We start from the raw sequence: 26,258 nt of genomic DNA, 5'->3' as shown, positions 1-26,258 counted from the left end.
CTCCCTTTATATATTTTTATATAAATATAATTTAAATATGTTTTGTTATGTTAAACCAACATAAAAACATGAAGGTCTAAGTTAATAAATGTGACTCCAACATATATATATATATATATATATATATATATATATATATATATATATGCCGTTCATGCCAACGGCTTGATGAAATACGAAGTAAAGTCAAAGAAATCAATTATTAAAAAATTCAATTTTGATAAATAAACAAAAATAACGAGTGAGCATTGAGAATTTTTAAATTTTGGTAATAGCAATATTGCTGCGGCAGCAACTGAACCAAACAAAATCAAACCGTAAGAATAATAAATATTACTTAAACATGTATTAGCCTAATTACATAGCTAAAAAATAACCTCTTTTGGTTTGATTATTCCATTGTTGCACCATCAGGTTTGATTCTAATTCATTTCCATCTCTTTGAATTCATTTTCAGTGATGAATTTGTTTCCTTTACTTCCTAATAATTTGTTTCATGTTTATGTTTCTTCTTAATTTTACCTATTTTGATATAAATTTTGCCTAATATTTTATCATATAAACAGCAAAATAAAATGTCCTATATTTATTTTGTAACAAATTGACAATATTAGAGTTAATATAATATTTTTTTTATCTCGCGATAAACCGCACAAACCGAACCGATCCAAGCCGCATTGATTTGGTTTGGCTTGGATGACTTCTTAAAAATCAACCGAACCAAATCAAACCACGTGCTTTTTTATCTTGCGGTTTGGGTGAAATTTATGTCCAAAACCGAAGCAAACCGCATCGCGAACACCGCTATTGCTGCCGGTTTTTAATGGCTTTTTCGTTTTTCTACTATTTTGTGGTGATAATGAGGGGTCAATAATAATTTCAAAAGTGTCGGTCTTCAGAACATGGCAATGATGATTTTTATTGATAATAATATAGAGATGATGATGATGTATTATATGTGACTGTGTCCAACAAGCAGTAGGACGCATTGAAGCCAAACTAAGTTTCGTACTAGAAAATGTAGAACTTATTTCTTTTTTCTAAATAAAAATGTATAACTTATTTGTCACTATCTTAAAAAAAATAAAATCTGTCACTAAACCGCATGTGTAATTAAACTGGTACACTAAGGAGGATAAATAATCATTTTTATCCGTAAAAAAAAAAATTAAAAAAAAAATTTATCTTCGAATATCTAACAAATAAACACAATAATTTCTTTTTATTTCCGTGAGTTTAACTCAGTTGATAAGGATATTGCATTTTATATGCAGGGGTTGGGGTTCAAACCCCGGACACTCCACTTCTCCATAATTAAATTGTGTGAGCTCTAGTCACTAGACTACTTAACCAAAAAAAAAAACACTAATTTTTTAATATATCAAAATTTTAAAATAGACTTTAAATGTGTATTATGTTAAAATGATCTGATACATTGAGAGACTATTGACATTACTTGTTAATCATTTAGAGACAAAAATGACTAATTCTCTGATAAACCTAAAAGCGAGAAGTCCACTAAAAACGACATTAAACACCGTATCAAAACCTTATTTTTACCTTACGTAAAAAAAGTGTGTTTTAGTGTAACATTTTTCTTTTAATTTCACACCTCACTTAGTTATTGTTACCACTTTAGTGTTTTTTGCAAAGCCCATAATAGCGAAAAGACAGACGTGGCATGTTATTGTCCGTCTTAATGCTAGTGTTGGCTGCACGATACGGTGAGGAAGGTGGAAGTTTGTGTTTTGGTGGGAGTGGAGGGTTGGTGTGGTGGGATAATTTGCAGAAAATTAGGACGGGGGTTGGTTTGGTGAATGAGGGGTGGTTAATTGACAATATTGCTCGGGAGGTTGGGAATGGGAGGGAAACTTTATTTTGGAGAGATTCGTGGCTTGATGGGGTTTGTTAGAGATCAGTTATCGTAGACTTTTTGAGTTAGCGGAGAATAAACTAGTTACTGTTGCAAATGCGAAGGTAATGGGTTGGGGTGAATCTTGGGAAGCTTGGAGATGGTGTGGAAGCCCATATGCGTGGGAGGATGAGTTGTTAACAGAGTGCGTGGATAGGTTGGCTAATGTTATTTGCAGATGGAAATGGCGGATTGGTGGGTGTGGAATCTTCGTTCGTCCAAACAATATACCGTTAAAAGTGCTTATGGGAACTTGACTTCTATAGATCTTGATTTTAATGTTGGTTTTAAATATGTGTTGTGGCTAAAAATGGTTCCGCTTAAATTCAATATTTTTGTTTATAGTTTAATGCTGAACAAGTTATCTCTTGGTTAGGTGTCATATCTAGGCATTATCTAACAATATTAGCTCTGCTGATTATGGTTATACGGAAGATAGAGACCACCTTTTTATAAATTGCAAGGTATTTGGTTCTCTTTGGCTAGTGATCTCAGGTTGGCTAGGTATTTTAACATCTCTACATGGAAACATTCAAGATCATCTCTTACAGTTTGGTGGTTTAGGGGGATTTTCTAAAAATTCCCGTATGGCTTTCAATATTATTTGGATTGCAGTTCTTTGGATCATTTGAAAGGAAAGAAATGGAAGAATTTTTCAATAGATGACTCGTGATAGTCATGCTCTGAGTAAAATGTTAATCTTCGGATTTTTTTGGTATTAAGACTTTCAACCCTAACAAAATTAACGCAACCTCCTTACGCTAGTCAATACACTAAACATGTTTCACCATTTTTAATTATTTTATATCTTTTTTAAACTTTTTGTATCTTTATCTCTTCAAATAAAATAAAAAATGAAAAATTATAAACAAAGATGACCATCAATATGTTTCATCCTCGTTGAAGTTCAATTATATTATTTCCCAATTTCTAAATAGACATGCAAAGACAAATGTACTCATCATTGTATGATTTCAACTTCTATGTGACCAATATAATTGTGCGGTTGTATCCCAGGAGCCATTATGACATAACTCATAAGTTAATAAAAGGCTTAATACATTATTTGGTCTCTTAATTTATTTTTTGTTTTTAATTTGGTTCCATTATTGTAAAGTGTCTCAATTTGGTCCCATAAATCGCGTGTCGTTTACTATTTTAGTCCTCTCCGTTAGTATTTTGCAAAATCTGTTAACTCCTTTCCAATTGTCATTTAAGATTGGCGTTCAAAGGTTGAATTTAAAAAGCAGACATGAAATATCGTGGACTCACAAGATATGATAATTTCTAGGGTAAATACCTCTTTTCGTCTCTGTAATATTAGCGAATTTCGGTTTTAGTCCCTGTAAATAAAAAGATTTAGATTTTATCCCTGTAATTTCAGATTCTTCCACTTTTGGTCCCTCCTTTCATCACGTTAGCAAAATCTGCATCAATTACGTCCTTGTAATTTCAAATTCCTCCCACTTTTGGTCCTTGTAATTTCAGATTCCTCCACTTTTGATCCCTCATTTTACATGCCATGTATGCAGATTCTGCTGACGTGGTGGAATGAGGGATCAAAAGTGGAAGAATCTGAAATTACAGAGACGAAATCTAAATCTTTTTTTTTTTACAGAGACTAAAACCGAAATTCACTAATATTACAGGGACGAAAAGAGGTATTTACCCTAATTTCTATTGTCATCTTCTTCCATCTTCATCTTCATATAACCTTCACCATCCTTTAAATCCAATTTTTTTCCTTAAAAATTCATCATTTTAACTTCATCAAAAACCATATAATCAAAGCCTTCAACCTATTGTCATCTTCTTCCCTCTTCATCTTCACTTTCTCTCTCTAAAACCTCTCTCATAAGCAAAACAACGCTATTTCTTTTTTTCACTATTCCTTCTGGAAAAAAATGTTGAATCTGAACCATACTCATTTTCCATCTCTTTGATGTGCATCATTTTCCATCTCTTTGATGTGCATCATTTTCATACTCATACACTTCGGATTCTGTAATTTTGAAGCTATGAAGGTAATAATGTGAGTAAAAAGGTGAATTTTTTTCACTTACTAGCATAAGCTTTTTCAAGAATCTCCAACTGTGAAAGAGTCTTCTGCCCTAAGAGATTGAACCCAGTAACAAAAATCCACACTAGAAGTAACCCGGTAACGAAAATCACACGAAGAAGTTGATAAAAATCATAGCTTGAAGTGCGAATTTGGAGTTTCTGTCTCCAAATTTGAGCTTGAGCAACCCTATCTCTTCTCTCTATAACTTTTTGTGAGAGTGATTAAGATGTGTAGTTGATTAAGGAGGAAAAAAAGATGAAGTAGTAGAAGAAGAATAATAATAATGCAAAAACAAAACAAGAAGAATGAATAGGGATAATAGTAATAGAAAAAGGTGTTTGTATGATTTGTGATTAATGAGAGAAAAACTACGAAGAAAGTCTTCAATTACTTCCATCGAGTTGTTGTTTTTTTCGAAAAAGAAATTGTAATGGGAATATATGGTTTTTGATGAAGTTTGAAATGATGAAATTTTTAAAGGAAAAAATTGGATTTTAAAAAATAAATTGGATTTTTTTTATGAAGGTTGATGAAGGTTATATGAAGATGAAGAGGGAAGAAGACGATAATAGAAGTTATCATACATTGTGAGTCTACGATATGTCATGTGTTTTTTTTTTTTTTAAATCTAACTGTTGATCACCAATCTTAAATGACAAGTGGAAAGGAGTAAACAAATTTTTCAAAATACTGACGGAGAGAACCGAAATAGTAAACGGCATAAGATTTATGGATCAAATTGAGATACTTTATAGTTAAGAGATCAAATTAAAAACCAAAAATAAATTAAGAGACCAAATGATGTATTAAACTTTAATAAAATTATGTAAATTTAGTTGTTCAAAAATGTAGTAAATAATAGGTCACACACACACATATATATATATATATATATAAGATATTAAGATATTAACCATTGACACCAGGTGTCAACGAATTTGTTCACACCAAATCTCATCCATTAATTTGTTTTAATCATGAGGTTAATAATTATTCACTTAAAAGTGCATGTTACACCAAATATATTTTACGCACCTTATTATCTCTCTCTTTTATTCTGAACCTCAATGTCTCTCTTTTGAATTTCCATATATTTTACAATTCTCCCATAAATGAATCTTTTATTTTCTCTCTCAGATGGTTTGTGTTCATCGATCAATAGAGTTTTGTAAGTTAGAAATTGGAAGCAATTAAACTTTATTGAATTGCGTTTTATGAATAATCATAATTTTGGTGACATGATTTGATAATTTTGTTCAATCCAATCCAAAATCTTCTATGATTCACTATTTTTTTTCGATGGAAAAAAAATGAAGAATACTGGGTTTGAAAGGTGATGGTGGTGTAACTAATTAGGACAAATAGTATATGCTTATGATGAATTGGATTTTCAATTATTATTATTTTTGAAGAAGGGGATATTCAATTATTAAAATTAAAAACGACAATTGTATGCTATTGAGAGGAAAAACACAAACACAGTAGAATATGGTGCTTTTGTAAAAAAAAAGTAGAATATGATGCTGGTAGAGGATGTATCATTAGGAAGAAGACAAGTCTCGTTTAGAAAAGATGATTTTTAGAAAAGGAGATATGAAATATTGAATGTCCACATTAAGGTCTTTTTTGGTAGGCGAGAAACACAGCGGAGAGAAAGACATGCGAGAGAAATTGAAGAGAAACAAACAACTTCTCTTGTTTGGAACATCAATGAAACTGTGAAGAGAGAATAAAATAATGTGGGACCCACACCTTTTTGAGTTCTCTCCAAATTGAGAGGAAAGTGGGTGGAGATTTTTTTAATCATATTATATATATTTCAATGCCATTTTTGTACTTTTATGAATAATTATCGACAAACCAAACAAACCTTAAGATTTTGATGAATAATTATCAACATTTAGATTAAGAAAAATGAACGTTTAAGATTTGGTGGTAATGAATTCGTTGACACCTGGTGTCAATGGATCTTATATATATAGATTTAATAATGATGGACTAAAAGAATGGAACTTTTTGTTCAAAGGTAAAAGGTGGATGGAGTTTAAATCTTTTTGGACGCAGGGCCGTTTATAAGATTTTGGTGGCCTAAGGCGAACCTACAATTTGAAAATATTTGTTTTATTTGTGTTGGAAATCGAAAAGCAAATGGGAGTATAGAGTGAAGAAAGTGAGAGGAAAGAGTATATTAATTGGTTCGTTACCTTGCTTGCCACCTGAAGAATCATACTATTCTGTTCTGTTCCATCACACACGTAACGTAAACCTCTCTTTCTTTTCTTTTCAGACTAAACCAACCATTTGCATGTGAAGTGATGGATTCGGAGTGGAGGAGGTATCTGATTGTGCGTCCTGAGAAGGGTGGTTTTGTAGAGTTATTCCGTTATGCTTTTCTTGGTCGTGACTTTGACCGCTTTGTCGATGATGATGACCATTCTTCATCTTCATCTGTTGATTGCAATTGGAGTTGGAGATGGGTCATCCTCGTTTCCATTCTTGTTCGCAAATTCATCTCTTTCTTTGCTATTCCTATCTACTGGACTGGCTTCTTTCTTGATTTTTTCCTCAATCTTCTTTCCCTTAACGGTGCTTCCTTCTTTGCTCTTCTCAACAACTTCATACATGGAAGAGTGGTCATACCCGACAGGGGTTCTCAATCTTTTGTAAGTACAATTGGTCACTTAGACGCCAGGCTTGATCTTCAAACCACAAATGGAAATGGAGCCTTCCAACCACACATGGGAAACCGTGCTTTAATGGATCTCTGCATTATGTCTTCCAAGATAGCATATGAGAACCCTAAACTCATCAAAAATGTCGTCAACCACCATTGGAACATGCACTTTGTAGATTTCTATCATTGTTGGAATGGTATGTTGCATTATCTACAATCATAATTAATTATTTCATTCAATTCAACTTTTCTCACTTCCTATTCCTTCCTTCATCAATCAATTCTTAGATTTCGAGAAACAGATGTCCACTCAAGTCTTCATCCTATGTGACAAGCTCAAAGATGCAAATTTGGTATTAGTCAGCTTTAGGGGCACTGAACCTTTTGATGCTCATGACTGGTCTACTGATTTTGATTATTCCTGGTATCAAATCCCAAATGTTGGAAAAATCCACATTGGCTTCCTAGAAGCCCTTGGTCTGGGAAATAGAAATCAACCCACCACCTTCTACTCGAATCTCCAACGGAAAGCCAACTATGGCTCATTGTTCTTGGGCACGGACTCCGATGAGGATCAACCTTTTGTGCCTGAGAAGACACCAGCGGAGAAAACCGCATATGACATTGTGAGAAGCAAACTCAGAAGCTTATTAAAGGAGCATAAGGATGCAAAATTCATAGTTACTGGGCATAGCTTGGGGGGAGCCCTGGCCATATTGTTTCCAACAGTACTTGTGGTGCATGAGGAGATGGAGATAATGGAAAGACTGCTTGGTGTATACACATTTGGCCAACCTAGGATTGGGAATAGGCAGCTTGGGAGATTCATGGAACCTCATTTGGATCGCCCTGTTCCAAAGTACTTCAGGGTGGTTTATTGCAATGATATTGTCCCCAGGTTGCCTTATGATGACAAAACCTTCTTGTACAAACATTTTGGACAGTGTCTTTACTACAACAGCCACTACATTGAAAAAGTAGGTATTTTTATCTTTCTTTTATTTATTGAGACAATTTTATTTTTTGAATCTGCCATTTGCTATCTTTCAATTTCAAATGCCTCACATGTCAGCAGAGAGGCTCATTAAATTATTGCACCATATATTGTTTTTTAAAACTTTATGACAATATTATAGTTCTGTTGACTGTTGTATTTGCACACAAATTCATTTGATACTAAATGTGTTATTGGATAATTAAATAATTTTCAGTTCTAAACAAGTTAGTATCAGCAGATTCATTAACTCATTCTTCAAAATATTTAATTTTATTGTTTTGGTGTTTTATCATCACCAAAGAATGTGAAGGAGGAGCCGAACAGAAATTTCTTCGGAATGAGATTCATATTATCACAACATTTGAATGCTGTTTGGGAGTTAGTTCGAGGCTTGACAATGGGTTACGTTGAAGGAGCAGAGTATAAGGAAGGGTGGTTTCGCATACTGGTAAGAATAATTGGACTGGCACTTCCTGGTTTTTCGGCTCATTGTCCCACAGATTATGTCAACTCTATCAGACTTGGGAAGGAAAGCTCCATTCACATGTCTTCTATCTAAGAATTCTAAGAAGATCTCTCATGTGTTATGTCGGCCTTGTTCTCTGTTCCCGAATGTTGCTCGGTTTGTCAGGTGTCTAAAATTCATACATGAACCCCTTATGGCTGTGGTTCTTTTCTTTTGCAAGATATATATTTTTTTAGGGGTTCCTATGCAAGATATTGTTATCCCTATTATGTGATTTTTATGTTGGTGATGAAGAGTATGCTATAATTACTACCAGGTAAAAATTTGAAATTGAAATAAATGTATCCGTGGCAAGTTTTTGTTTAAGGCAATCATGGTATAATCACTTATTTTTGTTTTAACTAGCTTTGAGGAAATACTTCCATGGCAAGAAACCAACATCTAAATTCTAAACTATAATAAAAATAGAACTCGTAACAAAGGTATTTGATTCAAGTATCAGGTTTTGAATCGTTGTCTTTGTTACATGTTTTTCTTAGTGAAATTATTGAAGTATCATATTGTAAATACAGAGTGAAAATTCATGAGTCCTCCTGCACTCTTACATATATATTGTGCACGTACGGTACATATATATTCCCTATGAAAAATAAAATAAAATTGCATGCTCTGCTCTCAGTAGCAGCTGTGCTTTATTATTCCTTAACACAAGGCTCTCAACAAGAATAGTTTCTTATTCTGAATCTCCATCAGTAATCCTCTTACCAATTTGAAAATATTGGTTTCCAAAAGGCCTCCTCCGAGTTCAGTGTTTCAGTTAACAATGTAAATTCTACTACTTATAATGGTCCAAAAACTTACTCAACAGCTTTGAATGGTAGAGTCTCTATCTTTTAGCATTGCATAAAAAAAGAACATAACGACCAATTCAATCTTAAATTCACTCAAGTAGGTCCATGTAAGGTTTTTGCCGTGGCATCAGACTGTATGGGCTGATTGGATCGCCTTCAGGTCTAAATTTTTGAGTTTCAAAACAGATTCTACATGTCCTCTGAGCGTGTGCAATTCCCCCAGCCTGGAATGCATTTTATAATTTAATCAGTAACACAACTTTAAGTTGGGGATCAAGGGTGTTATGGAGAAGGATTTGCCAAGTAATAAATGCGAGTCAAATAGTAGAGATCATTCAAGAGAAACAGGTAAGAAGGTGATTACTAATGAATGAGCCAAAATTGAATGTACCTGGCTATTTCAGCACGTCTTCTGGCCTGTTCAGCTATCATAGAAGACCGCCTTCCACTGACCTCCAAGCCTGAGGTCATCTGATTCAGTCCTTGCAGACTTCCCTGAGAAAGAACCCACTTTGCTGCCCTGTCTTCCGTCCCATAGTCTTTCTTAGATGTAAAAGCAGTCTGTTGAAATAGACAAATCAATACGCATACCACAACTAGCAAAGGCTTATCTAATTGGGACAACATTATAAGGCGAAACTGGAGGGATTCTTTACTAACCTTTCTGTCAAATAGGAGATTCCATGCTTCTCCACTCAAGGCATAGCGCACTGTGAACTTGATGATGTCCAAGGGTACATAGAAGATTAAACTGAACAACCATATAACACCAGCCCATCCCCATCCAATCCCTTGAATTTTAGCAAAACTGATATTTGCATAGACTGCGATCAAGGTGGCCACCTGACCATAATCCACAAAACCCAATCCATTATTCAAACAATAGTAAATATTCTAAATTTCCTAATCGGATTCATGTAATGGACATATTAAAGCACCTTGTAGGAGCTACATTTATTTATAAACTTTACCAGCTGAGCTATTACAAAGGCGCACATCAGTAAAGCTCCAGGTCTCTCCAGAAATGACCAACCACGGCTACGAGTAACAAAAATTAGAGCCTGGCTAATGATGCTAACTTGCAGATATACAGCTGAGGAAACTTTCTCACTGTCACTAGATAAGGTGGTTACATGGAAGTGGGTCTGCAACAACACATTATTTAGCTTAAAGATGTTGGTTGAATGAAATCAAATTTTTATTTGAGGGTTTGAAAATAAATAGAGAAATATATAGTTTTGTACCTCAAAGAAAGTGGTCTCGACTACTACCCAGTAGAAGAGGACAGTAACCAAAGCAAGGTAAGTCCCAATCACTACTCCTGTTGCAAATATCTCAGGCAGCTTCCAACTGTCAGGTGTTGGGGATGGCCTTACTCTGTCTTTAGCTATGGTCATGATAGTCCCTAATTTAAAACAGTTACATATCAGTATACCGTCCTCATTTTTATGTTGTCATTTAGTCACACAAAATTGTTGAGTACAGTTTCCATCTATCATTTATGTATGTATTTACAGAAGAGAAGGAAAATAGAAGCAAGTTTTCGGATGGAAACACTTATCTGTGATGTATTACCATCATTTAGGATTGCAATGATCAGGACCATGAAGGGTGGAAAATCATACTCCCAGATTGATGCTAGGAGAACAAAGCCAAGCTGCAAGAGGATATAGTTTGACAAATTATATGCAAGTACAGAGGGAGGGACTTATTTAAAGTCCAAGATTATGTAAAACAAAGCATAAAAAATATAACACTGAAATAGGTGATAGGAACTTATCTTACCACTATCCTTATTGTGATGGAGACTGCATATATCTGCAATCATGACAACTATAAAATTTACTTCAAATAAATAATAAAAATCATGAAATACTTTAATTGAGTTATTAGTTATTACTGGATATTACATTTATAATAACTGGTGGACTGAACAATATATTTACCTGATGGTGCTATTTTCTTGGAATCAAGCTTTCATATTGAGGCTATATAATATATAAAAGTAGAAAAATATATTTCTTCAATGGTAATATAAAAGAGAAGAGGATTTTGCAGACTCAACTGTATAATTTTTCATCCTTTGAAATATAGCTCGGCTAGTTAACACAGCGCTGATAATAACACTTAAGCCAGGCTCAGTTAAGACTATATCAGCAGCACTTCTTGCGGCATCTGTAGCATCAGACACAGCTATTCCAATGTCTGCTTTCTTCAATGCCGGGGCATCATTTACTCCATCTCCAGTCATTCCAACAACATGCTGTTTTTCTTGTAAAATTTTAACTATTTCATATTTGTGTTCTGAAAATATTCGTTGTTAAAACTAATCATTAAGCATATTTGGTGAAAAAGAAGCATTTATGAAAATAACAGGTAACCACATCCGCAAGATTACTTCTTATTTGGATGGAAAATATTAACTAATGTTGACTATGGATTATTATACAAGGTTCATATCTGATCGAAAATTTATCCATATTTTCTGGGTTATATTTATAGGTTATTGGAAGCTAAAAAGTGTAACAAAGATCAATTGCAGAAGATTTTGCTCATCTAGTTCATCAATGTTGTATCATTCTCTGTATTTGTTTGCTGGGATAGTGAGGTTGCTTTATGTTTGTAGTTATTTACTTATTTATTATTCTGATATAATGGAAATGATAGGATAGAAGAGAGAAATATATGATCAGAGAGAAACCACAAAATTTCTGAAATATCAAATTCAAATACCAGGAAATACACCAGCAAAGCCATCTGCCTTTTCAATGAGCTCGTCTACTGGGAGAGCTTCATTCTCATCTTTGTCGCGACCCAACAAAGATGAAGAAGGGTACATATTTGTCCCCATGCCAAGTCTTCTGCCCGTCTCCTTTGCAATAGCCAACTGATCCCCTGCATTGACATGTAAACTGCCTCATCTGACTTCACCATTTCAAATGTGCAAGTGCATATAACAAAATTAGTTGACATTATAAAATATTTAACCATCTTATTAGAAAATATTTAAACTTGAGTTAGATTGGAACATGGCATTGGCATGACTTAATATATCCGCAGAAGCACACAATTCTCTGTAAAAGTAACAAATGACTAAACTATAGTCTTCTATTCTATCATTAGAATATCATTATTACCTGTAATCATCTTAACACAAACACCAAGGTTAAGTGCTCTTCGGATGGTCTCGGCACTATCATGTCTTGGTGGATCAAACAAAGGCAATAAACCACAAAACGTCCAAGGACCTCCAGGGCTATCCTTTGATTTTTCAGGTACTTCCTGAAAGAGGTTATAATCCATCTAAGAAATACAAACTAATTTTTATGTGATAAGCCAATGCTTCCATCAGCTACTGAATTTAAACACATTATTTAAAATAATCCTTCACACAAAGTTTGAAGTCGTCACAATACACAGGTTCATTTCCCTTGTGTTAAAAACTTTCTTCGATTTAGAGGTACGAGGGAAACAAGGATCAAACTCTATACCACATAGTTATAGAGACTCTGCCAAATTTGATGGTCTGGCATAGTTATGTGATCATGAAGGGTGAAAGCACATGAGTGCTTTCCTATCTAAAGGTATGTTTGGATTGAGGGTTTTGAAGGGCTAAATCTATTTTTTGGTCTATATTTGAGGTTTTAAAGAAATTGAAAGAATAACATGATAGATGATTAAATAACATTTCAATTATACTTAATTTATTTTGAGAAACATTTTATAGCTTCCTTAATTTAGAAAAGAAAAATAACATTTTATCTCCATTCAAAGTTCAAACATACCCTAACTTTCTAAAATTGCTCAAGTTATGACCGTGTCTTCTATTTTGGAAAACTTGCATCAGTTAAAACATGAATTGACGTCTCTTCATTAAATTCTCCTTTCAGCAGGAAACGTAAGTACAGCAGGATAACTGGCTGCTATACCTGAAAAGCAACTGCAAGAGATCGCAATCCCCTTTCAGCAAATTTGTCTATGATTGTAAGCACTTTTCTGGAAATCACGTCTTTCTCTTGGCACATATTTAGAATCTGATATTCAGGAAGAATATAAAGGAAATGTGAAGTTCTGATACAAAATTAAACGGCACTTACAATCATCTTACACCGAGATAAATAATTGTCACAGTGTAGTATATGAAATAAGATTAAAAATTTCAAATTTCTTCATTGTAGATAAATTTTCTCTTTTGGAAAAGGCTCCTATGAGATAAGCTGTGATTTAGATTTGAAGTAAAATGAGAAACCGTTAAGCAGTTAAAATATTCTATGTGTATTCAGCATCTTTCATAAAATTTTGATACCTGTTCCGGTGCTCCTTTGCTGGCCCTGTAAAAGTTGCCATCAGAATCGATGTATGTTATAGCTGTACGTTTGCCTACGGGATTGAATGGTAGAAAATGAACTTCAGTTATGTTTGTACGTGCCTGTAGAGAAAAAGGGAAATCATTTTTCTTTCATTAGTATGCCATTGCTTCCATATTGTTGAGGAGTATTGGGAAAACTTTTGTAACACATGTTTCTTTACACTCTACCTCCTTTGGATCAGCTAGCATATTAACGATGGCAGCATCAATGGCATCCTGATTTTCCAATCTTGCTGCCCTAGCTGCCAGTAGAACAATCATATCTTTGTCCATATTGCTGTTAAAGACCTGTTTTTACAAGTAAATTTTTCAGGTGAAGCTCTAAGTAAGGACAACACTTCCCAGCAGTCCTCTGAAAAATAAAAAACTATCTAGAAAACTAAGAGAAAGATTATCAAAGTTTAACACTCTTATGTGGATATAAAGGTATTAAACTATTCACATGCCTTCACCTAATAACTTAAGGTAGTGGGAAAGTTGGTTCATGACAAACAGTGGATTTTTTATTTTATTTTTTCAATTGTATGACTTATTTGGACCTCAATTTTTAATTTTTTTTATAGTGCTTCTTTAATACTTTACTGAGGGTGGGGAATAATTTCTTGTCCTCTAGAATATGTCAAAGTAGGGCTAAGTAATATGCTCACCTGAGCAGTTCCAGATGGCAATTTAAGAGACTTTTGTCTGATAACCAAACAAAGAAAATGTAAATTGAAAAGAAAATCGGAAACAACCTAGCTACGATGTTAAGAGTCCCACATCAGATAGGAGATGACCTGACAATGTATTTATAGGTGGGGGCAATCCTCACCTCACAAGCCGGTTTTGTGAGATTGTGTTAGACCCAACCACGATTTCTAATATGATATCAGAGCCTCTTTAAGAACCATTGAGCCACCTGCTATCAGGTTTCCGCTTTCGGGCCACCCACCATTTATGTCCACGAACCAAGCCCAATAGTGTTGGTTCGTGAGGGGGTGTGTTAAGCCAACCACGATTTCTCAGATACGGCTTCAAAATTCAGCATATACTCTCCAAAGATGATATAATATGGAGTTTATGTCCACGAACCAAGCCCAATAGTGTTGGTTCGCGAGGGGGTGTGTTAAGCCAACCACGATTTCTCAGATACGACTTCAAAATTCAGCATATACTCTCCAAAGATGATATAATATGGAGTTTATGTCCACGAACCAAGCCCAATAGTGTTGGTTCGCGAGGGGGTGTGTTAAGCCAACCACGATTTCTCAGATACGGCTTCAAAATTCAGCATATACTCTCCAAACATGATATAATATGGAGTTTATGTCCACGAACCAAGCCCAATAGTGTTGGTTTGCGAGGGGGTGTTGTTAAGCCAACCACGATTTCTCAGATACGGCTTCAAAATTCAGCATATACCCTCCAAACATGATATAATATGGAGTTTATGTCCACGAACCAAGCCCAATAGTGTTGGTTCGCGAGGGGGTGTGTTAAGCCAACCACGATTCCTCAGATACAGCTTCAAAATTCAGCATATACTCTCCAAACATGATATAATATGGAGTTTATGTCCACGAACCAAGCCCAATAGTGTTGGTTTGTGACGGGGTGTGTTAAGCCAACCACGATTTCTCAGATACAGCTTCAAAATTCAGCATATACTCTCCAAACATGATATAATACGGATTTTCAATAGTTATGTAAACGACTCATGGGAACTTCTGTCCTAGCTGATGATTTAGACATTAGGTCCTTATTGGCATTTTGTTTCTTGATTCAAAAGCTTTGCACAGAAAAACGTAAAAACAACTGTTTTCATTGTTTAAACTTTGGAAACAGTCAACAAAATAAATATAATGACAACTTTGTAGTTAAAACAGAACAAAAAATGAAAACGAAAATCAAATGGGCTGTAAATGTTTCGTTAACAACATGGATAGTGTATTTTCAAATGTACTTTTCAAGTACCTACCTCTATAAGATTCCGATCAACAGACAGGCGATTAAGCGTAAGAGTACCCGTTTTGTCACTGCATAGGACATCCATGCCTGCCATTTCTTCAATTGCTGTCATTCTTTTTGTGATAGCTCCCTTAAGAATGAAGTCAATAAAATAAAGAAAAAGCACAGTCAGCTGTGGAAACATCTGCTGTAATTCTGTAGTCGCCATATGCCCTATGTGATAACTTTCTCCAAATGATTCTGGGGATATATGATTATCCTTATGAGTATTACAGAATTTGCCAAACTTAAACTACAGTTATGAGTAACGCAGACAAAAGCTTAAATTAACTTCACCCCATTTGTTTGAATTTTAGTGCCAAACGAACATAACTAGGGAATTTGATACGGACTATACTACTTAAAGCTAATAGATAAAAACTTGCAAACCTGCTGAGAAAGGCGATGGGATCCAATGGCAAGTGTTACAGATAATACTGTTGGCATAGCTATGGGAATTCCTCCAATCAGGAGAACAAGAAGGTTGTTGATTCCATCCCTGTATGAACGGTGCTCCACAGGGAACATTATAATTATTTCAAGAATCATCCCTATAGCTATTGAGCAAATGCAGAAGTTGCCAATTGAGGTAAGAACCTACAGAAAAGTAAACAATTAGATCACAGTTTAATATTTGAGTGGTTAATAAAAAACTTTGCAAAAATAATTTTATATTCAAGTGAATTTCCATATATAATAAATAATTAATCTTCCTTACTCCTCTGTTCCAGTTTTTGTCATAAGTAAATCAAGCCAGGAATTGTATTGTGTTGGTTATTTGATGAAATATAGTGGTTATAACAAGAATGAACAAAGAGCAGATATGATGCAAAAGGCTTGTGTATTATTTAGCAGGAAAGACTGGTGTACTTATACAACCATAAGGAAAGTAGAAAGGCAAATACGTTGCCACTAATTAACATAACTGATGCCTAAATAAAAGGAAATCAAATCAGCCACTTAATCTTTATTGCCTAGAATTTAGGAGAATTAAAACTGACTGAGAAGCTTCAAGGGTCATTCATTAAACACTCCTCCTTGACACTGGAGCTGCATATTCCAAGCCTTTTTCTCATGAACTCAAATCTAGCTTTAGGAAGTGCCTTTGTTAAGATGTCTGCATTCTGATGTTCTGTTCTACAATAGACAAGTTGAACTTCACCATCCTTCTGAACTTCTCTTAGATAGAAAAATTTGATCTTGAAGTGTTTGGTTCTACCATGGAACACTGGATCATTAGCAATTGAAATTGCAGCTTGGTTGTCCACAAATATCTTAGTACTTTCTGTTTGAATCATGTGCAAGTCTGTCATGAGCTTTCTGATCCAAATAGCTTGGTTCACCGCAGCAGCAACAGCGATATATTCTGCCTCTGCCGTTGATTGAGCTATAACTTCTTGTTTTTTTGAACACCATGAGAAAATTCCAGAACCCATTGTAAAACAATAACCTGAGGTGCTTCTCATGTCATCAACACATCCTGCCCAATCACTGTCTGAATAACCAAGAAGGCTGAAACTTTTAACTTGAACGAACCTTATTCCGTAATCAAGTGTGCCCTTAACATATCTCAGAATCCGTTTTGCGAGTCATGACTCTGGTAAAGACAGTTTTTGAGACACCGGAAAATAGACATGCTTTTGCTTTTGACTTCTTGGTTTTTTTCTCTTTGTGGTTTTTAATCTGAGCTATGGTGGGATTCTCTGGAAGCGGAGGAACATCATAATCTTCTTCCACAGCTTCCCAAAGATCTAAAGCATCTAGGTAGGCTTCCATCCTCACAGCCCATAGATCATAGCTTTCAGTTTCACCATCAAAAATAGGAAGAGCAACATGTGAAAAACTTGTTTCAGCATTCATCTCACAGATCCCGTAAGAAAAATGCTCTGATTACCAATTTGTTGGTTATTTGATGAAATATAGTGGTTATAACAAGAATGAACAAAGAGCAAATATGATGCAAAAGGCTTGTGTATTATTTAGCAGGAAAGACTGGTGTACTTATACAACCATAAGGAAAGTAGAAAGGCAAATACGTTGCCACTAATTAACATAACTGATGCCTAAATAAAAGGAAATCAAATCAGCCACTTAATCTTTATTGCCTAGAATTTAGGAGAATTAAAACTGACTGAGAAGCTTCAAGGGTCATTCATTAAACATATTGCAACACCCTTCGTAAATATCTTGGCTTTGCATTTTTCGTATGAATGAGACGATGCTAAAAAATGTTGAAAGTTTCTGAGAGTTACCTTCTGAAAATGTCCAACAACTTCGGTACTGTCAACCAAGTGTGCTGCTTTTCCAAAAAAGGAATGAACCCCTGTTGCTATCACTACAGCTTCAATCTCTCCGTGTTTACACGTTGAACCTGAAAAGACCTCGTCACCAGTTTTTTTCGTGACAGGTAGGGACTCTCCAGTAAGGGCTGACTGCATGAATCAAAACCAAGTCATCATATGAACTCCGTCCTGATTCTTGATCAGTTATATACAGTTTATGTCATGAAAAAATATATAGTGAAAACATTAATGAGAAGAAACTTGTAACACAATTTTTCTTCATTTCCGTCTAACAAATGAAGACTTGCCTGGTCAATTTTGAGAGGGTCTCCTTCAAGCAAGCGAGCATCAGCTGGAATGATATCTCCTAGCTTTATGCTGATTATATCCCCAGGTACTAAAATAGCCGCATCATCTTCTTTCCACTGACCATTTCTTCTAACCTGAATGATTAGATTTACTTATTAATGGTATATGCAAGGAAGGAGCCATAATCAAGTTCAGGAAGAAGGTAATTCATTTATTCCCCAAAAACTCTTAAGAGGAAGGTCACCTTTGTTCGAGGAGCTAAGCGAGCCATTAGTGCTGCTGCAGCAGTACCAGCATTATTTTCTTCTATAAAACTAATTGTTGAGTTTATTACCAGTAAGCATATAATCCCTACAAAGTCTTGCCAATCAGGACCGTCCTCCTGAAATTAAAATACCTCTTCAAATAAGAATAAGGAACAAAATTGGAATTAAATTAATGTTGAAGGTTAAGTTTTGTACTGACTCCGCCATTGGCAAGGACAATTGCCATCAACGCTGCTGCTTCCATAACCCATGAAAGAGGATTCCACATAAAGCTAAGAAACTTCAATAGTTTGTTCTCCTGCAACAAAAGTTGAGGATGGAGTTATGGCTAGAATTACTTTTACTTGCATAATGCTAGGTATGGATAGTAAATTCTGTATATGTTGCTTCATAGGATAAGGGGTCTTACTTTCCTCTCTTCGAGTTTGTTTGGGCCAAATATGTGAAGTCGGGCTTCAGCATCGTCGGATGAAAGTCCTCCTGGTGATGTTTTCAACAGTTCGAAAACTTGTTCTAGTGGTATGCGCTCCTGAAGTCAAGAACATGTAAATGCAAAAATTACAAAATGAAGTTGAAAATGCAAGAAGAAAGCTAGTTACCAAATCAATGCCCTCTCGGTTGAAATTGTCAGGATCAAGCAAAGGTTTATCCAGTTCCTCCTCAGCCATGCTGTTTACAGTTTGTTTAGTACGTAAGTATAGTATAGTAGATAAATATGAATGTTATTTATAATACCAGTTGACTGTTTGTTAGAATACATAAAATGAAGGAACGATCACTCTCACTCACTCATCACTCACTAGCTACACCTTCCAACATTAGATTTTTTTGTGGTTGTATACATTACCATTTCCATTTTCAATGCAAAATGCAAATGTCTCAATTTTTATTGGCACCGCACCTTCCAACATTAGATTTGCAGAGAGGACAAACAAAGAAAGACCGTTGGCTTCCAACTACTTTTCAAAACTTACCTCAAAATCTAACCTTCTTCAACTTCTACTACTAGTATTAATGGTACTGCTACTGCCAAATTCAATTTATAGCTTCTAATTTCATTAATTACCGTTTTATTTTTGGCTAAATTATATTTTTGGTGTTTTAAGTAAATTTTATATTTCACTTTACTCACTCCTCTAAAAAAAAAAAATTCGTTTTATTTTGTTCGATTGAGTTACAAATACAATTTTTTTGCTCCATTACATACTCTCCTTTCAAAGTTAAATTACATTTTTTATTTCTTATTTTTATTTTGAGTTTCAGTTTGATGCTTTAAATTCTTAAGTTTCAATTGCATTTCATATTTTGACTTTAAAAACAAGTTGAATGCATGAATTTTAAGACAAATATTTTTATATTGAGTTCTTTAACATGCACTCTCTTAGACACATGTTAACACTTGTTGATGCTTAAATGTGTCTTTTATATTTGTTTTGGTTTTGGCAAATCCGCACAAGAGGTCTTTAAACTTAATTTAAAATTGAACAATTTTTTATGAACACACTTCTTTTCATACTCCTATTATACACCCTCATGTGGCACTAGGGACATTGTTGTAATTTCACCTCACCACCTCCTCTCTCTCTCTCTCTCTCTCTCTTCTCTCTCTCTCTCTCTCTCTCTCTCTCTCTCTCTCACACACACACACACACACACAAACACTTCACCCTTCCTTACCACCACCACCACCGTCATCCCCCATCTACCACACCCTCCACCCTCTCTCGCCACTGTCGCCCATCGACCACACCCTCGATCACCACAACCCTTGCCCTTCGCCCTACCATATCTTCATATCACACCAGCAGATCCACACCCAAAAAAAAACCTTATGTTCTCCTTCCATTGCCGCCACCACCTATGCTTCAACATCAGTCGCACCCTAAGTCAACACGAGTACTATGCAATACATTACCGAGGACCCGAGACCTTTAGATCCACACTGGTGACGATCAGATTCACAATGAGGAAGAGTAAAACATTAGAGAGGAAGAGAGATGGTGAGTGTAACATCCCAATAATTTATATATGTATCTTAAATGATTTTCTTGACTTGTAACTTAGTTGTTCAACAATTTATTTTATGTGCGAGAAATTTCAAATCTTGGTATTCCTTACTTTGGTTTATTAATTAGATTTTCTTTCATATAGTGCATTTTTATTAATCAATTATGTGTGCCAAAAATAGGATAATAATTCCTTACATGATTTAATTTCAAATAATTTAATATTGTATTATTATTTGTAATCTATTTTAGAGTTAATTAATTTTATTATATTAATTATTATTTTAATTGGTTTTCTATTTTGATTTGGTCACACAACACGTTTTTCCTTGCCTAATTACATGCTTCAACTCATCTCCTATATACATGGTTTTGTGGCCTTGCTTGGGAGAAATAATAGGTAACCAACCCATCTTCCTTTTATTGTTTGTGGCATAATAATAGTAATTAGAGATTAGATACACTATCAGGAAACGTGCATATTTCTTCCTTTCTATATGTCACTTTGTTGTTGCCTTAAATTGTGGAGTCAAGGAAATAGATATTTTGTTCCTAAAAATAAGCACACGTTAGCTATATATATATATATGCCAACGTCCAAGTCTCTCACAATCAGTTGGCTTCCCACTAGTTAAATATACATACACGAGCCATTCCTCTCAAATTTCATTGCATCAATTTTGTTAATTAACCAACAATTTATACTAGCCATACCATATAATTATCCGCATGAATTCACTTCCCATTGTCAAACATTCGACCACTCTTATTTCTCCATTCTAAGTGGTAACCGCTATCCAAACACTTCTTGTATGACTCACACTTACTTATATTCTAACTTAACATTTCCTTATATAGGCATTAGTCTCTCATAGGCCATGTACCACACGGTTTAGAAAAAGGTAATCAAACCCTCTCAATCATCTCTTGGTATAATGGTCACCTAGGAGTGGGTTTTCCACCTATTGTAATTTTCCACAAACACCACATATATGCCGACATCTATATCCAACTCATCGACTTTTATCTTGGTCACAACTTATAATTCATTTTCGTCAATATTTTCCTAGAATCTCATATAGCTATCAACACATTTGAGAATCATGTTTTCTTACCGTTGTCTTGGCCAATTGGAGTCGAGGAGAGTTAGTGGAGTGAGGAATGATGTGTATCGAGTTTGAGGTGGTTTAGAGTTCGGCTAGGAACAAAAGCTTTCGAGGTAAGGGTTTTTTCCCCATACGTCCATACTAAGTACTAGGATGATGTTGTGAATTAGAAGTACAAATTCTTGTCTTTTGGAAAGAAAAACAACTAAAATATATATTTAGGTGGTAATATTTAACAGTTTACAAAAGTTTATGCTTTATTTGTTTTTGTGATGTAGGAAATAAATGTTAGAATTTGTTTTGAAAAACCAAAGAGAGGAAAAATATGATGATGTGAGTATTAGAAAAAGGGTATAAATCTTAGAAATAATGATTATATGGTTGCTGAAATTCTTCCTGGATAAATTAATAAATGTTTAATTTTATTATAGTATATATGTGACTATATTATTTACCGGAGAAAAATGCTTGTATTGTTATTTTTAGCATATATGTGGTGATATATTCTTGGAGCAAAATGCTTAAGTTTATTTTATTTTTCTGTACGTTTAATAGTCTAAACTTGCGGTATATGTATAGCTTAATTAATTCTTGTAGTTAGCTGACAATAGTTAATGTTCTCCACTCCAATAGAAATAATTAAGTTAATGAACTATAGAAATAAAGTTGTTTGTTACTCATGAGTATGTATGTGTTGGTAGGACTTAATATATGAATTCAAAAGATGAAAGGTAGACTCTCCTTTTATGTTGGTATATGCGTTGGATTGATGAACATAAATGTGAGATCGTTATCGAACTGAAATAATAAGAAGAGAAATGAGCCTTTTATGAAAGATTTCTTTTATCATGTATAAGATGTTGTGTTATTACTTTCTGTGTGGTTGCCTAAGTGGCGGGATTGCATCTATTTTTATTATCATGACATAAGCATTTTTGGTGTGCCTTAGTGGCGGGTTAAACTTATAATTCTTTGTGGTGCCTAAGTGGCGGGATTCATGATCCATTTTCATGATCATGCATAACATATGCATCTGTGTGGTGTCTGTGTGGCGGGTTATTTCTGTGCGGTGCCTGTGTGGCGGGTTATATCCGGATCATGTAGTATTTAAGAGCTTGCATTTTACACATAATTGCATTGCATTGGGTCTGCTATATACATATGTGTGTCTTTATTCATCTGTGTGTTGATAAGTGTTAAACTATTATAATGCAAAAGAAATGTGTATGAACTTTACTTAAAAACATATGACTTGAATGTATTTTCTTAAATCTTTTTGATTGAGAAGTTTTGATATTATCTATTCATTGTTTCTTGTGCTTTGAGTATGAACCAATTTGGATAAGGAAATTGACCCTTACATTAATATTTTAGGTACCAAAGAAGAGATGGTCTATGCTTTGAAGTTTTTGCTTGAAGTGCGTACCGGGGGACAAATTGGGTTTTTATCGAATTGTAAATTTTAAAGGATATTTATTTTAGGAATTTTTATTAAATTATGTAAAGAATTTTGTATTGATTTTGCTAAGAATTTATTATTCATGATAAAAAGAAAATAGTAGTAATTTTCAAAAATGAGCATGAATTAGGAGTAATGTCTTGGATCAAAATTCAGGGCGTTACAGCGAGGAGAGTGAGTTCGGAGGCGGCGAGTCGGAGGGGCGACAAAGTGGTCAGAGAAGAGAGAGCATTCAATTTTTTTTATATGGAATAAGCATAATTTTTTATTATTAAATTTGCTAACTAAATGGTGGTAGAAGAGTGGTATGTCACATATGAGTGAGTGTATCGGAACTCTTTAAAATTTCAAACAAGTTATTTACCTTCTTTCTTTTTGTCAAGTTAGTCGTTTATCTTTAAACTGTTTACAATGTTGAACAAATCACTTTCATTCTTAGTCAACTTCTTTTACAAATTTGTGTATTGATCATTGAATGTAATCTTGTTGTTGGTGATGCGACGCACTCTGCAGGTTCTCCATATCACCATCTCCAAACCCCTTTCTTAGGGTCATTCAAAAATATGATCCTCTAACTGCGGTGGTTCAACATGCTTATGTTTCGTGATGCCTGAAGATGCTTCCGTGTTTGTGTTTCTTCATGATGGGATTTTTTTTTCTTTTCCAAATTTGGTTGCTTTTGTTCCTTTCAAACTGTTTTATGGCGAGATCTGGTTCCTTCCTGTGACCGCCACTATTCTAGCCTCATTTAACCCTCCTTTGTCGTTGTTCTACATTGGTCTGCAAGATTTGTCGTGAGTGGTGGTGGTTTTTCTTGTTGATTTGATTTAGACCTAGTGGATTGTTCTTTATAGGTTTCAACTGTATTCTTTTCACTACAGTATCATTTCATTTTCAAATCTATCCTCACCGCGTTAGAGGTTCGAGGTTGTTTCAACTTTTTCAGATTCGGGTCACCATATTAATGTCCTCGTCAATTCTTCGTGATTGAAGATGGACTGTATGTCTAGACATGACCGAGAATTCTTCGATGTTGTCATAGTAAATTATAGGTGAATGTATTCATCATTACCGTGTTGACGGTCAAATTCTTTCGTCATATCAAAGACATGAATCCGATGCGCAACGACTTACACACCACATTTTTTGCAATTTGGTTTCAAGTCCGTACGCGGGCTCGTTAGATTGTGCAAGTGGTGCATGGACGTTGTTGTTTTCTTCAGATCAGGATTGTGGCTTCCTTACTCATTAGGGATGTTGTGTATTATCTCAAAAAGTCAAAATACCTAAACTTCTTTGTTACTTTCTTCAATTGAAACGCAACAAAAAAACTGTTTATTCAATCACATCCGCTGGTATGTTACTTTGATTTGTGAATTAAAGTTTAATTTAGTCTTGGTTTTGATTTTGGATTTTGTGCCTGAAAATTTAGGGGGGTTTGAGCTTTTTGAATATGACAAAAGGAAGATGATTCTAGTTTTCTTTTTTCTTCTGGATTTCAAGACATCATATTTTTTTAATGAAATGTCTTTGAAAGAAAACAATTATAATAATGCAAACGAAATGTAACATACGAACAATTTGGAAAGAAGAAAACTTAAATGGCTTGACTAGGAAATGAATCAAACTTGCATAATTTTGTGAAAAAATAATGTTAGTTTTGAACAATTAGTAATTTGAATGTCATTGTAAATGTAATTTAGATGCTATTTTTTGTTTTGTTCAAAATTTAGATGGTATTTTAATGAATTAAATATGTAATTAAGTTACCGTTTTTAAAGATTAAGTAGGATAAGACGATGTACATAAAAAGTAAATTAAAAAGAAAAGAAGATAGGCATGAAGAAGACATGAATAAGTGAGGAAAAGAAACCCATTAGGTATTATGGGTGATTGATTGAAGATATTACAGATGTATGGGGCATATTGTTGTTTTCTTGTACTGAAATGAAACAATTCACAGCTCACGCTGAGAAGTTAAGAGAGATAATGAAAGAAAGAATATGATGAATGAAATGAAACACCTAGGATTAAAAATAATAATAAAGAATCCGAATGCAGATGCAGAACAGATGAAATAATAATGTAGCTGCGTGCATTCACGATCACGTCCCTCTCCTTTGACTCTGACTCTGACTCAGACCACTACCCTTTTGAAGCATTCACCCGTGCCAACTGTACCTATCAATATTCCACACCCACAAAGACAAACTGTCACTTTAAAATACATACATAAAATCAATAAACAAATCTTCAAGGTTACATACAAAAGTTCGGACATGTTTCTTGTAAAAATAAATATTTACGGATGAGATTAATTTATAAAAGGGTAATATTAACCTGTAGTAGGAGTGATGGATGGGGCATAATGATATTGATGAGTTTGGTGGAAGATTTGAGGTGGAGGGACACCCATTGCCATAGCCTCGGTTGATCTGTAGACAGGAGCAGGGTGGTGGTACATGATTGGCATCGCACCCACAATAGCCTGCCTCGGCGGCGGGTACACGTAGCCCCCACCCATTCCATAGCTCAGTTTCTGCTGCATTCGTCCAACAATTTTTTCAAATAAAAATAAAAATATTATTTCTTGTTATTGAATTGGGCATGCAATACGTAATAACCACCAGACCTACCTGATTGTAATTGTAATTCATATGATCTGTTGCAATGTAGGTGGGCGTGTACCTGAATGAATGAGAGAAAGAGATTCACTAAATCACATTATATGCCAAAACTCAACGCCTATTTTTTAGAACAAAAAGCAAGAATAAAATATAATATATATACCCGTAGAAAGGAAGGGCATGATGATGATGGAATATTGAGGAAGGAGGTGTAGGTGTTACCACCGGATAATACCATTGAACCTGCTGCTGATTTCTACGGTGGATATTCTTTGTTCCTCCTTGTGTGTATGGAAGAGGAGGAGGAGAAGGAGGAGGAGTGATGGGAGAAGACCTTGGACGACGAGCACCAAGAGAAGCGATATTGCAGTTGGCTCGTCGACCATTGATGATCACAGTTGGTTCCTCGCAAGCCTTCTTTGCAGAATCTGCATCTTTGAATGTTACAAATCCATACCCTTTGGATCTGCCGGTAACCTTATCAGAAATTATGACAGCTTCAAGGATGTCTCCGTATTTTTCGAAGTGTTCTCTTAATGTGTCTTTCGGAGTTTCCCAGGCAAGACCTCCAACGAACACTTTTGTCAGCGTTGTGTCCCCAAACTGTGATGGTGATCCATTGTTGCTGCCCATCATCAATCTATTTGATTGATCTCTCTAAATATCAGTTGGTTCACCCGGCTGCTACTAATTAATACTAACTAGTCAGTCTATAAGAAAGAAGGAATTTGATGAATGATGATGATCACTCACTAACAAAAATATTTGGGTGCACGTTACTACTTATTAGTATCTCTGAGATATAATAAGAGACAGAGTAATATAGTTAGTATTATAAAGGCTGGCAAGGAGGCAATGACAGATAGGAAGACAGGTAGACTTTGAT

The 26,258-nt window shown here is 34.7% G+C and overlaps 3 protein-coding genes across 5 annotated transcripts; 1 reads left to right on the top strand and 2 right to left on the bottom strand.

Moving 5' to 3' along the window:
• Nucleotides 1–6,065: 6,065 nt before the first annotated feature.
• Nucleotides 6,066–8,477, top strand: LOC25499748 (triacylglycerol lipase OBL1). Its single transcript, XM_013595174.3, has 3 exons — nucleotides 6,066–6,845; nucleotides 6,937–7,625; nucleotides 7,947–8,477. Exons 1-3 carry the CDS (start codon nucleotides 6,290–6,292, stop codon nucleotides 8,202–8,204), a joined length of 1,503 nt encoding a protein of 500 aa, XP_013450628.1. The 5' UTR covers nucleotides 6,066–6,289; the 3' UTR covers nucleotides 8,205–8,477.
• A 137-nt stretch (nucleotides 8,478–8,614) lies between these two features.
• Nucleotides 8,615–19,019, bottom strand: LOC25499747 (ATPase 10, plasma membrane-type). The gene is made up of 21 exons (XM_013595172.3): nucleotides 18,774–19,019; nucleotides 18,584–18,703; nucleotides 18,374–18,472; nucleotides 18,153–18,290; nucleotides 17,908–18,042; nucleotides 17,570–17,749; nucleotides 15,708–15,914; nucleotides 15,289–15,408; nucleotides 13,500–13,619; nucleotides 13,269–13,391; nucleotides 12,892–12,996; nucleotides 12,100–12,244; nucleotides 11,696–11,857; nucleotides 11,028–11,266; nucleotides 10,748–10,780; nucleotides 10,538–10,619; nucleotides 10,207–10,367; nucleotides 9,934–10,107; nucleotides 9,623–9,805; nucleotides 9,354–9,523; nucleotides 8,615–9,186 (listed from the first exon to the last, which is right to left on the bottom strand). Exons 1-21 carry the CDS (start codon nucleotides 18,840–18,842, stop codon nucleotides 9,090–9,092), a joined length of 2,862 nt encoding a protein of 953 aa, XP_013450626.1. The 5' UTR covers nucleotides 18,843–19,019; the 3' UTR covers nucleotides 8,615–9,089.
• Nucleotides 19,020–24,600: 5,581 nt separating this feature from the next.
• On the bottom strand, nucleotides 24,601–26,183 carry LOC25499746 (probable RNA-binding protein ARP1). 3 transcript variants are annotated; one of them, XM_024771585.2, is made up of 4 exons: nucleotides 25,536–26,183; nucleotides 25,382–25,433; nucleotides 25,086–25,287; nucleotides 24,601–24,920 (listed from the first exon to the last, which is right to left on the bottom strand). In XM_024771585.2, exons 1-4 carry the CDS (start codon nucleotides 26,006–26,008, stop codon nucleotides 24,883–24,885), a joined length of 765 nt encoding a protein of 254 aa, XP_024627353.1. In that variant the 5' UTR covers nucleotides 26,009–26,183; the 3' UTR covers nucleotides 24,601–24,882. The 3 variants fall into 3 exon arrangements, with proteins under 3 accessions (XP_024627353.1, XP_013450624.1, XP_024627352.1); XM_013595170.3 differs by having other exon boundaries at nucleotides 24,601–24,926; nucleotides 25,536–26,180; XM_024771584.2 differs by having other exon boundaries at nucleotides 24,601–24,926; nucleotides 25,086–25,284; nucleotides 25,536–26,180.
• Between the last annotated feature and the right edge of the window lie 75 nt (nucleotides 26,184–26,258).

Source organism: Medicago truncatula, chromosome 7, assembly GCF_003473485.1.
Source record: "Medicago truncatula cultivar Jemalong A17 chromosome 7, MtrunA17r5.0-ANR, whole genome shotgun sequence".
In the NCBI taxonomy this organism is placed as follows: Eukaryota; Viridiplantae; Streptophyta; class Magnoliopsida; order Fabales; family Fabaceae; genus Medicago; species Medicago truncatula.
This window is presented reverse-complemented; position numbering and strand designations above follow the sequence as displayed.

What these genes read in the sequence shown, in the direction of transcription:
- LOC25499748 (XM_013595174.3), top strand. Translation starts at nt 6,290, where the DNA reads ATGGATTCGGAGTGGAGGAGGTATCTGATTGTGCGTCCTGAGAAGGGT. An exon ending in TTTCTATCATTGTTGGAATG is followed by an intron (nt 6,846 to 6,936) that starts GTATGTTGCATT and finishes ATCAATTCTTAG; the next exon opens with ATTTCGAGAAACAGATGTCC. An exon ending in ACAGCCACTACATTGAAAAA is followed by an intron (nt 7,626 to 7,946) that starts GTAGGTATTTTT and finishes TCATCACCAAAG; the next exon opens with AATGTGAAGGAGGAGCCGAA.
- LOC25499747 (XM_013595172.3), bottom strand. Translation starts at nt 18,842, where the DNA reads ATGGCTGAGGAGGAACTGGATAAACCTTTGCTTGATCCTGACAATTTC. An exon ending in CATTGCAATCCTAAATGATG is followed by an intron (nt 10,368 to 10,537) that starts GTAATACATCAC and finishes GTTTTAAATTAG; the next exon opens with GGACTATCATGACCATAGCT. An exon ending in AGACGTGCTGAAATAGCCAG is followed by an intron (nt 9,187 to 9,353) that starts GTACATTCAATT and finishes AATGCATTCCAG; the next exon opens with GCTGGGGGAATTGCACACGC.
- LOC25499746 (XM_013595170.3), bottom strand. Translation starts at nt 26,008, where the DNA reads ATGATGGGCAGCAACAATGGATCACCATCACAGTTTGGGGACACAACG. An exon ending in TGAATTACAATTACAATCAG is followed by an intron (nt 25,288 to 25,381) that starts GTAGGTCTGGTG and finishes GGACGAATGCAG; the next exon opens with CAGAAACTGAGCTATGGAAT. An exon ending in ATCCATCACTCCTACTACAG is followed by an intron (nt 24,927 to 25,085) that starts GTTAATATTACC and finishes GAATATTGATAG; the next exon opens with GTACAGTTGGCACGGGTGAA.